This window comes from Epinephelus lanceolatus, chromosome 6 (assembly GCF_041903045.1).
Source record: "Epinephelus lanceolatus isolate andai-2023 chromosome 6, ASM4190304v1, whole genome shotgun sequence".
Lineage (NCBI taxonomy): Eukaryota > Metazoa > Chordata > Actinopteri > Perciformes > Serranidae > Epinephelus > Epinephelus lanceolatus.
Genome location: NC_135739.1, coordinates 36,669,551 through 36,683,246, shown reverse-complemented (window position 1 = coordinate 36,683,246; position 13,696 = coordinate 36,669,551). Strand labels below are relative to the sequence as shown.

At 38.4% G+C, this 13,696-nt stretch overlaps 1 protein-coding gene across 1 annotated transcript; it reads right to left on the bottom strand.

Moving 5' to 3' along the window:
• Positions 1–689: 689 nt before the first annotated feature.
• On the bottom strand, positions 690–11,963 carry rgs5a (regulator of G protein signaling 5a). The gene is made up of 5 exons (XM_033622259.2): positions 11,830–11,963; positions 10,679–10,792; positions 9,389–9,450; positions 4,390–4,556; positions 690–2,533 (listed from the first exon to the last, which is right to left on the bottom strand). Exons 1-5 carry the CDS (start codon positions 11,871–11,873, stop codon positions 2,369–2,371), a joined length of 552 nt encoding a protein of 183 aa, XP_033478150.1. The 5' UTR covers positions 11,874–11,963; the 3' UTR covers positions 690–2,368.
• Positions 11,964–13,696: the final 1,733 nt, after the last annotated feature.

Here is a 13,696-nt window from a genome sequence, read left to right as displayed (position 1 = left end):
AATGCTGTTTTAAATGGAAATAAATCTCTCTCTCTCTCTTTTTTTAATATTTGTTGGTTATTTCAATGCCCCTTTTAAGAAGTACATTCAACAATTCAGTTAAGTTGAAATGTGAGAAAATATCTCTTTTCTGAATATAGTTTTTCATTTTGTTTTAGTGTGTAACAGTTGGATTGTAGGGTAACAATAAGGACTTATAAAATGCTGAATATCTAGATAACAATATTCATGTGTTGATTAAGACATATGCTTTTGTTTAATATAAAAAGCATCAAAGGGTATATAGTATATAATCACACTTTATGATTACTACATTCAACTAAAGGTATACATTTAGGACACTTTAACATTACACACCAACACCAAATCCACCATCACCTCCATCTCTGTCTCAGCTTAGTGTAAGTTATGTGAATACCAGTGTTTGTTACAGCATGTGGTGAATAATAACTCATGGTTGAAACTGTTTATCTGGAAAATAACACGTGCATTTAAAGTGAAAAGTACATGTGACTACTTTGTGTGTGCTTGTCTGATTGCAATGCCTCTGCTTTCTTAAATTTCCTTTATGACTTTAAACTTTGGCTTATAATTCAAAGACCACAATAAAATGATTCTCAATAACCAGTATTGGCATTGTTTAGTGCTGCAAACCTGCAAGTCCTATCTCCCGTGTTTTTCACTATAACCACTAAAACCAGGTCTGGACCTTTTTAGTGACTCGGCATGCATACATACAACTTTGGTATTATCACACGGGAAAAAAGACCTTTCTCTGTTAAAACCACTGCTCTGTTCACTTCTTTTTTTTAAGATTCCCTCCCACTTGATTTTCCCATCTTAGCAACATGCAGTTTAGTGGTAGCCAAGGAGCTTGACCACTGAGCCAACTAGCCAGCACTGTTCTCAAGAATGGCTCTCCCAGGATGCATCGCAACCAAAAGGGGAGTTTGGTGAAAATCCAAAATTACTGTCTGTGTGAGTGTGAGAAAGTGGAAGAGACAAAAAGAGAGCTGTGTGATAATCATTACTAATGCATTGATAGCAGAAGATGGTCAACTATGTTACAGGTTCTTTTAATTAATTGACAAAATATTTGGTCGTTGCTGGAAATTATTCAATTATTGATTGATTTAGAGCAGCCAACTGTGTAACTGTTATTTCTTTTAAGAGTTTCCCAATCATTTTTTCCTATAGAAAGAAAATGTTGTGAGTCATATCTTTTTCCAGGCACTCAGACTGGTGTAATAATATCTTTAAGTCTTCCTGGGAAAACCACAAAGTACTTAAAAGTCCCTCTGACCTCCTTCTAAATTAGACTAGCAAGTCTGGGGCAAGGGAAGGGGGGTCAAACTGGGAACATATTTGTACATTTAAGGTAAATGGGTATTTTTGTTTTTACGAAAATGCAAACTGGTTTTCATTTAGGAATATTTTATTGGTTAGCTTTGGTTTAGTTTCCAATGTGACCCCTAGATAAAGTTTGCTTTCTATTGAAAAATCCAACATCTTATTAATTTCACATTAAGGCATGGTCGTTTTTAGGCATAGGCAAACCAGGCAGCCACCCAAGGTGTTAATGACATGATATAAACCAGAAGTTGATTTAAGTTAATCATGAATATAATTGTCAGTGGATTTCTGGCCTAAGGCACCAGACCAGGAACGGCCCTGCATTAAGGCTTTTAGTCTAAAAAGTTGTCCTTGGAGTACTGACTTGACAGGTGTGGGAAAGCAACACTTGTGCCTTGATGCACATGTGAAAGTCTGATTAAGTTTTCAAGGAATAATCTCATACTTTGTATTTGCATCCAAATTTTGAAGAACAAACTTTGTGGCCAAGCTTTAAAAGATTGAGTTGTTCTTCACAGAAACACATTGGTATCTGTCCTGTTTTGTTGGATCTTGACTCTCTCTCTATCTTTGTTCCTGTACTTCTTCCTTTGTGTGAGAACCAATCAGATTTTTTAGGCCATTTTTGATAAGTGAGGCAATTCTGGGAGACCCTCACTTCTTTAAGAGGATTGAGAATGATAGTTGTCAATGGAAGGTCCTCACTAGTACAGAAGTACAAGAACATGTATGTGTGTGTTGGGCGGGGAGGTAGGGTTATTTCAAAAGGCAGTCTTTTCCTTTAGTTACATTAGAAGTATCAGCATTCGGAAATATAATTTCATTTTGCCCTTCATGTTGTGGATATTTTGAAAAATAAAGGTCTTCGGTTCTCAAGCTGTCTTACACAATGGTAGTTTATTAGAAATATTTAATTAAAAAAATGATAAGCTGTTTCCTTTTGTTGTCATGATAACTTACTGCTGTTTGAAACTTCCCCACCCCCCCACCCAGCTCCTCAGACCCTTCATCTTGCTTAGTTGACCAGGAGCTCCTGGTACTGCACAGACCGGAGGAAACGCGCGAAGGAGTCTTTCTCCATCAGGGCGTAGATCCTCTTCTGGGCCAGGTCAAAGGTGGTGGGGGACAGATCCACGAGGTTCCTCAGGGTCACATCCTTGGTGAAGTGGTCAATGTTTACCTGTGGTGAGAGGACAAAAGTACATGCTGTTGAAATAAAGTGCAGATGAGGAAGATGAAGAAAAACAGCAAGTGTTGATGGTAAATATGAAAAAAAGGTCACAGTAAGTCTGCAAGAGATGACTCAGGGAGGTGAAGAGAAAGATGCCAGTGTAGGCAAGACCCTGGGTGCTTTTTATCTCAACTAGCCACTTGTTGTGTTTATTCCAAATGAAATGCAAACATAAACCAAATCAAGTCCCGACTGCCGTAAGATGATTCCAAGGAAAAGACCTTCCGGGGACGTGATGTTTACAACAACTGCTTTACAACATAAAACAGTCAGAGACTGATTGTAACACTCAGCACTAAAGCAAATGTATGCCTTTTCTGAACATGCTAAAAACTTCCTTTAAAGAAGCTCTATACAACATTCAGAGCATATCCATGATTCAGAGGTTGTCTGCACATGGCTTTCAATGTGGAGGTTGTTGAGCTGGCTGCTAGTAGCTAATGGTGCTAACAGATAATAGTGCCAAGAACATCATGAAGAGTGCTAACAATGGCAACAGCCCTGAAAGAGATAAGAATGTTAACCTGCTGCCATCCTAATACCATCACAGGCAGCCAGACTGGCTAGCGCAGCAACCGACAGAGAAGCTTGGCTTACATCACGCAGGTATTGGTAGGTCGGCCTGTTCTTACTCGCGACTGATTAAATAACGTCGCTTTGTCAGTGGATCTCGGCGTCAGACACTGACATACTGAGGCACCCTTTGCAGCGCTATGATACACACCAGACGATGGCTGCTGTTGACAATGCAACGGGCAAAAATTGTAGAGAGCATGAAAGTCTGCATGGGTCGGGTGGGAAGGGAGGTGGACAGGTAAACCTAAACCTCATGGACTTTTGTAGCTTAAATTTAAGGAAGTAAACCTAATCAAAGTGTTTTTCCAAAGTTGTTCGTTTATTTTGGAAAATAAAAAAGTAGCCATTTAACAAGCAGAAACTGTACATTTCTTGTGAAACGGAAATACATTTTGACAACACACAATGCATGTCACAAGTGTAAACTGCTGTCCCTGAGGGTCCAAAACTGACACAGTAGTCAAATATGCTGACAAAGCAGCAGTATTTGACGAGTTGGGATGAGAACCTGTTGAGGTAGTATGACTTCAGTCTCTGCTCAGGACCTTATCACCCCACTATATCTCTACATAGCAAATAGTGGTTTGCTGCTATGTTAATGTTCTGAATGTTGTATAGTACTCCTTGAATTTAACAATATTTCCCTCTAAAATATAAAGGAGTCAAGTCTCTAGCCCGAGATAAATACAGTTAATGTTCCAGATGTGTGTGTTTATTACTGGAGTGTGTGCTCGTGCATGTGCTGTTCATCCTCAGTCGCAATTCAATCTTAGCACATTCTCTGTCTGTAACCTCATATGTTTACACTCCAGCAAGCCTGGACTTCTGCGTCACACATTGTCATGATCAGATAAAGACTCTCACTTGATGCAAGCTGTTTTACACACACCGTCATTTCAATTTTCTTTTATTTTAAATACACTGTTAGCTGTTAAGCAGTGATATGTTATGAGAAAAAAGAAATTTTACTCAGCACCCTGCTGAGAGAATCCCTACTTCATTGCATTGTCAACATACTGAGAGCCTCCTCCAGGGAATGTAGATTTAGCTGTTAGCATGTGGACCTCTACATGAGTGGTCTGAATGTGTCTTTGTACTATATCATCTTTGAAGAATAATTGTTAACAACTACTGTATGTGTTGGTTGTGCACATGTGTTGAGGATAATCTCCTTCTATTCCATGTGGTGTTGAGCTCATAAAAAGGGGGAAGTCACAGGAGTTTCTGACCTCTCTTGGTCCCTCAGACTGGATGAAGTCCTCATAGATCTTCTTGGCTTTGGTGGCCATCTTCACGGGGTTCTTGGTCTTCTTGAAGTCCTCACAGCTCATCCAGAACTCAATATTCTCATCACTGAACTCAGACTGCAGAAAGCTGCGGAAAGCAGCCAGACCATCTGATGGAGAGAGGAGGGTAGAGGTGTTACAAAATGAGAGATGTATTGGCAGGTTATATAACAGAATATAGAACAAGTGATTATGTAAACCCCTTCTTCATGCATGCATTTTAAAGGGAATGCGCTGGCAATTCTGAGTAAGCCTTTGAGACACTTTACCAATAAGGTCACAATGACAAATTAACTAAAGCATAATTATTTCTGTAGCACTTCAAACATGGCTAAGTTGAATGATATAGTACAACATTACATACAAATTTTATCCCAAATCTTAGTGGATGGATCAATTCTTAAATTGTTGCATTGTCATATAAATCCACAAAAAGACTTTTCATCCATGTTTTGATGACTCAGAAAACCACAATAATCTTAACACCATCTGCCTCCCTCCTTAAATCATGAATCAACACCAACTGCTACTATTATTTAGAAAAATGCTTTACATTCATCTCAGAGGCAAGAAGGAATTAAAAGTAAATCACATCATGATGCTTTGTCTTTTTTCTTTTTTTAATTTCTGCTGGGACACTGTTAGCCTGTATTATATGGGCAGCAGCAGTCTATTTTCTATCTAATAAGATATGGATTTGATGAGAAACCTTATTTTATAATCTGCTAGTCAGAAGATGTGCTAGATAGTTATTAGGGAGAAAGGAGAAAATCAAATGTTTGAATCTATGGCTGTTAAAGGCTTCTGTGTATCTCATGAAAAGACTGAAAGTGTCTGTGACTGAATCTGTGAAAATTACAAAATACCTTTTCAAACCTATCAGTGATGCAGCTCTTGAACTGAGATCACTCTTCTTCAGTCACACCTGTAATAACATGAGCACCGTGGCTCCTCCATAATCATGCTTTCATGTTTAAACAAAGCCATTACAGAACATTTACATAGCGGACACCTAAACCCAAAAAGCAATTAAGTTAACATATAGATTAAACCAGCAATGCCACAGATCCTATAAAGGCTTTTTATTACATCATTTGCACAAGTGAAGTAGTGGAAAATGAAAGGGAAACACAACTGACGCTATAAAGTTGTGGCATATATCACAGAGGTTTGGTATTTTTATTGAGGAAAGTGTGATGTAAAGGAATGTGCATTGTCCATCTGACATTTTTACCAGCTGCGATGTTGTAACTAGTTTTCACCTCATGAGTCTGTGTGTGTGTGTGTGTGTGTGTGTATCATCACAGCTAAATGTGGTCCCAGAGTCACCTATTCTAGTGGGAACTACCACAGAAGTGGTTTTTAGTACTTTACCAGGTGTTCATTTGTCTGTCTTTCTGTGGACAGATTTTGTCACCACAGTAGCGTGACAACCGTGTAAGATGTAGTCGTAAAATTTTACAGGCTTGAAGTTGAAATAACAATGAAGGCCGAGTTTGGAGATGGGTGTGGTCCAAACATGGGGACGGGAAGTACGGGGGCAGGAAGTAGGGAAGGGACCATTGGCCCACCCACTTTACCATCCTGGCCCACATTCACTTTAAGTCACTGATTGCTGTACTGAAGCTGATGTGACCCCTACTTTATATTAATTTCTCTATTTTCATTTTTTTCTCTCTTTTTTTTTAATGAATCTTAAATTTGTTTTTAAGTTGGAGAGTTTTCAGTATTTGAAAAACTTTCTTTCAAAGCACTGATCAGGAAGAACTGGATGTGTTATGCAACATACAGGAAGTGAAAACATGCAGAAACTTTATAGAAACTTTAAAACTTAACAAGTAGTTATTATATAATATTTTGGCTTTGTAAAAATTATTTTTTTTTAACAAAAATAACCAACTAACTTTTTTTAATCTAAAAAAGTTTGCAAAATACCAAAATACAAACAAAACTTGGATGTTTTGGACAAATGTAAAAGTACAGTGGTATTCAAAGATAAAGATCCAAAATAAGACTTGATAAAACAACCAGTCATTTAAGTGAAGACCATTGTAGTTCAACACAATGCCTGCAAAAGGTCCCATTGTTTGAACGAGCATGTGCTGCAGATGATAAGCTCTCTGCTTCGGCCTCAGGCTTTTATCTGCAATCTAAATGGCTAGTTTGGTTCAAAATAGAACACAGTCGCAATCAAGCTGCAGCCCTTTTTTTTTCTTTGAAAGACCTCCAGTACATGGATATACAAAAGGAGAAGCAAACACGCCCAGGCACTGATGACAAGCTGTTGTGTATCAGAGTTGTAAAAACCAGCAGGAAATGAAGCCTCGGGTTTATTGTTTGTCATGCATTAATGATTTAATAAGATATTACTGCCATGCCAGCAGAATTCTGCCACATTAACTTAGTTTCAGTTTTATTTAACTGCACTGACCCTTGTAGCTTGAGCAAGCTGGGTGATATTTCAAATAATGAAACACTGAAATATTCTTGTAATTAAAAACTGCACAGACAACTTGACAATTAGATTAATTTTTCTACAAGTGCAATGTTGTTATTTTAATCAGAGCGCAGCCATACATTATGTATTTCCTATTGCGTAATATACGTTGCATTATGCAATTTTTCACTTTAAGGTGAAGGAGGGGGGTTTGTTCTACATCTGAGAGGAAATAACTCAGAGAAACCCATGGGAATTAACAAGAGAGAAGCTAATGTAAAATCTCATGCAGATAAATAATCACGGCGCAGCAGTTTGCAGTAACCGTGCAATAAATCAACTCTGGTGAAATCATTTAGACTTCTCCCAGGAGATGTTACCATAACACACACAATAACCTCCATGGACAGATACACACGCAGATGCAAACACATTCAGACAGGCATGCAAACACAGGGGGGACATACATCTTTCTGCCCTCGACTGTGCTGAAGGAGCCACTTAGAAAGCTCTTTTACCGCCCACTGAGCTCTACAGAGGAAAGGTTTCTCCTTCCACATGTAGCAGCCGGTCAGTTACATCTGTACGTGGATTCATTTTGATGCACAGAGGCAACTTGAGTCACTTAGCAGGAGAGTTTACACGTACCACTGAATACCATTAACCATGAGAGTTAATCATCAGTCTTTCTGTGCTCCTTGTGAAGTAAACATTGGAGCCGGTAGCTGCTCTCTGGTATTTATGCTGGTTGTTAAAGTGTTTCTCTTACATGTTGTTCAGTTTACACCGACAGTTCAAGCTTTTTAAATGTAACCATATCTCCAGCATTTTATGATTATGTAAAATTTTAGGAGAAAGGTGGTCCTGGATTACTTTTTTATGTATGTTGCAACTGTCCAACTCCAAAGTAGGTGTTGATTAAAGTTGAGCTAAGCTGCAAATGCACTCTATGAAATACCTTCTTTAGGTGTACGTTTTATATGAGTTGCTTATAATTAATTTGTACTTCATGGATTTTGATGGCGATTTTAAGCTTTGAAAATATGATTATGTAAGTACTGTTAATCAGTATTGTTAATTTTGGACTTTTCAGTTTGTACTGTTTGTGTTGTCTCGTAAACCCATGCGGAGTGCAGGCTGCAGAGTAAATTAACATCCATGAGACAATAATAAAAACCACATCATCATTATCTTCATCATTCAATTAAACAAACAAATGGTCACCCGCATATCTAACACACAATACAAAAAATATAACATATATTGCTGTTATGGAAACCAAGCCCTGCTGGGTGTGCTCTACCTGTTTAAACAGTCTAGACAGACACCAGACCTCAGAGGAGGCATGTTTTCGCCTTTGGGAATGGTTGAAGTTAAACCAAAGTGCCAGTTGTTACATAATGAAGACTGCAGCTTTGGACAGGATGACAAAATGATGCACTCAGTGTCTGGTTGTGAGGATGTCAACAAAACGGCAGAGACTGTGCAGAACAGCGAGTAATAGGCCACCCTAATGTGAAAAATGTTCTATTTTTGGGTTTTTAACAAGGAGGGTTTTTTTTGCTGAGCAGCAATCAGCTGTGTGGAAAAAACTGGTGTAAATAAGCGGCATCATTATTGGAAGAAGAGAAAGATCTGCAAGATACAAGCTCGGTACCAAGCTACATGAGAACAAGCAACATTAGAGCTGTGATTTCTCTGAGGAAATCACTTAGGTAAAATCACTTGGGAAATAATCACTAGGTTTAATTAAAACGTAAAGAAAGATATTTAATATTGTTTTACAAAAACAAGGTGTTAGATTTTCATCAGTCACATCAAATGATGGACAAAATACATCCAGTGTGGAACCTTACAACTCCTGGGTGGCAGTTCATCACATCTCATCTGTGAGATACAATTAAAATCCAGCAAATAGCCTGTACCTGTATCGATCGTGTTGTGGGGACAAAAATCACAGATCCCATATTGGAACAAAAGGTTGTTACCCTGCAAGGTATATCACTAAATGTTGGGCCTAACACCTACTTTTGACAGATGTTGAATTTTGGTTGGAATGAAAATTGGGTAGCTGGTATTTTAAATGTCTAAGGACATCGGAATTTCATGTTATGTGGATGTTAACGTTAGAATGTTTTGCAGATGTTAGGCTTTGTTCTCCATATTTCACAACTGAATGGTGTTAATCCACATCGAGGTGACGTTGGCATGAGGTGTTTGGAAGATGTTGGATTTTGGTTACGTAACAAAACTTGAAACAAGAAAAAAAATGAACATCTTCTGTCATCAGTATTCTTTGTCAAATTAGCATTGTACGTCCTGACACTGAATTTTGGTTACCTGACATCACAACCAAAACTCAACTAAATCTCAGTGTCTAACAATGTTGGTAGCCTGCTGGGGTGGGTGACACAAATATGTGTGTGTGTGTGTGTGTGTGTGTGTGTGTGTGTGTGTGTGAAAGAGAGAGTGAGGAAAAGAGAGAATAAGAGAGGATAGACTTACAGCTGTTGTTCAGGACTCGGTCCAGACTTTCACGCCACTGAGCAGCCTCCTCAGGAGTGGGCCTGCACACAAAATACCTCAGTTCAGTCTGCATCCCCAACAGATAACAAATATAACATACATATAATATTCAACACTTTTTAATTGATTGCAAACATTATTTACTATACTTAAACTCTACTGAGTGAAAACAACAAGCTATAAATACACATTAGACGTGTGTTTCCAGTCTCCCAAACCAGACAGAATCCTTTGATCTCAGTTTCTGCTGCAAGATTTAAGCCTGGAAAACATCCACTGAGAACAGATGGTGTCTGGTGTATGAACCAGACCAAAGTGTGCATTTAGACTCTGTGCTGAAGAACAGTTTTAAGGAGAAGTTGTGATTCTGAAGCTTCTCTCTCTCTCTCTCTCTCTCTCTCTCTCTCTCTCTCTCTCTCTCTCTCTCTCTCTTTGGGACAAAGTTTCCAAAGCAGCAAAGATGTTTTTCCGGGGTTGCAAATTAGCCAACCAACGACAGGCTGGTAAGTAATGTGTTCACCCAGCAGGTGTCTGATTAAAAAAGCAGAACTGTCATCCATCCCTTATTGTACGGGCTTTTTCATTCATTTTCTTTTTCAAGCAAATGCTTAATGACCAAGACTGCATTCCAGCTTAACCGTGTGGGGATAAAATGTAATTTTGAACTGAGTCCAACAAAGAGATAAAAACCATGTACACAGATGACAGCAAATGCTTTTACAGTGTCATCATTAAAAGAGAAAATGAGATGTAGGGACAATTGCAAATAATCAATCTGAACTGCAGTGGTGGGAGAAAAATAAAAAGCAGTATTACAAAGACTGCAGAGGGAATTAACCCATTGCCAGAATACAAATAAAAAAAATGAAGCTACAGATGATGCCTTACTGACTTTTGTGGATTAGTTTTAGGTTTAAAAAAAATCCTGCTTTTATCAAAATGATCAGCTTTTTTCACTGAACCACCTCAAAATTTAAATGTATGTTATGACAAGAATTCAAAGTAGTTCAGCATCTCATAAATAATTCATCTCTAAGTCAGTCTTTTTCAAGGTGATGCCAAATAAAATGGGGAGTATCTAAAGCTTTGTACCATCTCACACTGACATCTGAGCCCAGTCAGTGTCTGGAGAGGTTTATTGTCCTTTGATCTCCACTTCTTGTACCTGCTGTGGGCTCTGCACGACCTCTTTACCGTCAGTTGTCTGGTTAACACTCAACCTTCAAAGGCATTCAAGTCTCTGAGAGCGAGGCAATGAAAGAGACTCACTTCTGCTGCTTCTCTGGTTTCTTCTCGGTCTTCTCGGGGTAGGGGATAATGAGGTCAATGGCATTTTCTGGCTTCTGGAGCAAGACACCCAATTTTGTCTTGATCTCCTTCGCCCTGGACAACAAAAAACAGACAGCATGTATGACAAAGTCTTTGTTTTCACTTCTTCGACACAAAAAATAATAATCGAGTCAGAATGTTTATCTAAAGCCTTCATGATATCCATCATCCTCTCACCAACATGACTCTGGTGTAACTGTATTTATGCAAGACACTAAGATAAAATCTATGAGCATGTTGGTTCAATGATTCATCAAATTTAGAACTTAACTTGTTGTGAAAAGGTTGAGTTCATGTTTATATGAATTACGAATACGAATGAGGGGAAAAATAGCAGTTACGGATTAGAAAAAGTAGTAGTAGAAAAAGCTAGAAAGTATATCTTATCTTCAAACAAAAAATGCATATGTTGTTTTAAGATTTACAGATTTTTACTGTGAAATACATTAAAAAAAAAAAAATCTAATTAGACCTTCTTTTCTGATGCACATGTATACCTAAAATTTGCAAAACAATTTATTCAGTTATAAAGTTAATCGACATATTATGAAAAAACAAAAAAATCAAACATCAAAATCCGAACAGTGTCACACTTTGAAACCAGTGTTGACCCAGTGGTGAAAGATGTTTTATTCACTGCAGTTAGAGTTAGACCATGGGAAACCTTGGTATGTTTTTTCTTCAACCCTACAGGTTTAGAGGGTGTCGCTCACACACTCTTGAACAATCTGCATAAGCCATTGTAAAAAAATAAAAGCAAAAAACATTAAAGTTAGCATTAAAAAAAAAAACAAAAACAAAAACCCAAACCTGATGACACATGAAACTGTTCTCCAGGTCAACACATCTGTCAGAAAGTAAAAACTTGACGGAGATGAACCTTAAGCCTTAAAGTTCTTTGAGATGGAAACTGTTGACCTGAGACTGACAGCAACATTGATTTACAGCTTTCATCTTTAGTATGATAAGAATCACTTTAAAGAGTTTTAAATATATATTCAAGATTATTTTTTGGTGTCCAAACCACATCAGAGGAAAACATCATTTAGATGTGACAGGAAAGGTAAAGTGATGATGATGACAGGTCTCACCTTTCGAGGCATGTTTGGGGTAATGCAGCTAATCCTTTACACATTTTCCAGCGTTTTCAGTCACAGTATGTGCAAGTAAATTAAGTCTTCCCGTCAGCCCACGATGAGTCTCAGAGACCCTCTTGCTTTCTGACTGTGGCTTTCAGCACATGGGGAGTTTTATACAGACACCCTTTGGGCTTTGGGCCAACAGCTAAGCCAATCAGACTGGAATGTGTACAGTGCAGACAGCTGAGTGGCCTGGCTGAGGAAGGGCGGGTTATCAATGGTCTGTTTGCTTTGAGGTTTCAATTAACCAACAGATCCAGGACCAGTGTGCAGGATGCAAACAGCACCATGAACCTAGAAATTATGAAACCATGAAATTAGATCTTGAAATCTGTTTATTAAAGATTTTGATGCTATTTATCACATCAGTGAGTTTTTTGATATATTTTCATTTATAAGTAACATGCCACATCAACACACACAGACACACTCAGTAATCATACATTACTGTTCAAAATCTAACTTTTTAACTCAAACTTAGTTCATGTTTTAACTTAAGTTGATGCCTTTTTGACCAACTTTGACCAACCAAACTGCTCAAACATAAAGAAATATGCGATTTTAATTTGGCCTCACTGTCTCATGCACATATGCTGTCATTTAACACTGCAGAAACAAACACCTGCCTATAAAAATAACCCATAGGGCTGCTCTAAAAGTTACTCATATAAGCACTGTGTGAGAGTTGCCACCTCTAAGGTCTGGCTTAAGGCCCGAACATACTCGGGCGTACTATAAGCGGAGCAGACTCCGCGAGGAATGTCCGCAGTCATTTGGGCTTCCATAGTCGAGCACACTTCCGCGTTGTAGTTTCCTGTAAAAATTTCAGTGAAACACACTACATTACCCACAATTCTTGTGTGTCGATGTGAAAAACACATGCTGAGCAGTCACTGGTGCATGGAGCGGAGTCCGCGCGGTCGTAAAATCTGAGCTTTGTGCGTACAGGGCTTGCGGACGTCCGCTTTTGGTCCGGGCGGAACGTACGCGGAATGGACTCCGTATACGTTCCGCCCGAGTATGTTCGGGCCTTTAGTCTGAAATTAGACTTTTCTCATATGGTGCCTTACGTTAAGAAATATCAACCTGTTTTTCTACAAAACTATTATTCTTTTAACCAGAGAAGGTAAACGTCTAAAATGTTACATGTCCTCTAAACACAAGCAGCTGTGTTTGGCTAATTTCAACTAGTAAAACTTTGATGTAAATCAGGAACTCTCTGATCAAAGAAACACAATTAGGAATCTGATGAGACATTTGATCTCGGCCTTTGGTATTTGGCAGTGTTTGATACTCACTGCTAGGTCATGGTCAATACCAAAATAGGGTTGCCATTCAATACCAATAGTTTACACACTATTTTAGTTTGTGCAAGAAAGAAATCAGTATTGACTGTTGGTTGGAGATGTGGTTTCTAATTAGGCTGGGGCAGACAGTTCACTCATATTATACACAGACACATACAGACACACAGAATGGTCATCAAAGTTTGGCTTTATTAATATCACAGCACAGTCTTACTCTTGAGATCAGCAGCTGCAACATGTAAAATACTATGTCAAGATCTTTTGACAGCAGGAATGTTTGAGGGAAAATGTGAAAGTCCTCAAACTGCAAGACAGCTGAACAAAACTTTCAGTTTTGGACATTTTATGCCTTTATTAGAGATTCTGACAGTAGGGAGAGAGAGACCAACATTTCTGACAACAACCAGACCAGACTGTTGATTGTTCGGGCAATCACAGCCCTCCTCAAACTGCACATCAAACCACAGCCAAGTGGCGTAAATTCATCCTGATTGTAAAGATAGCTGCTGGAT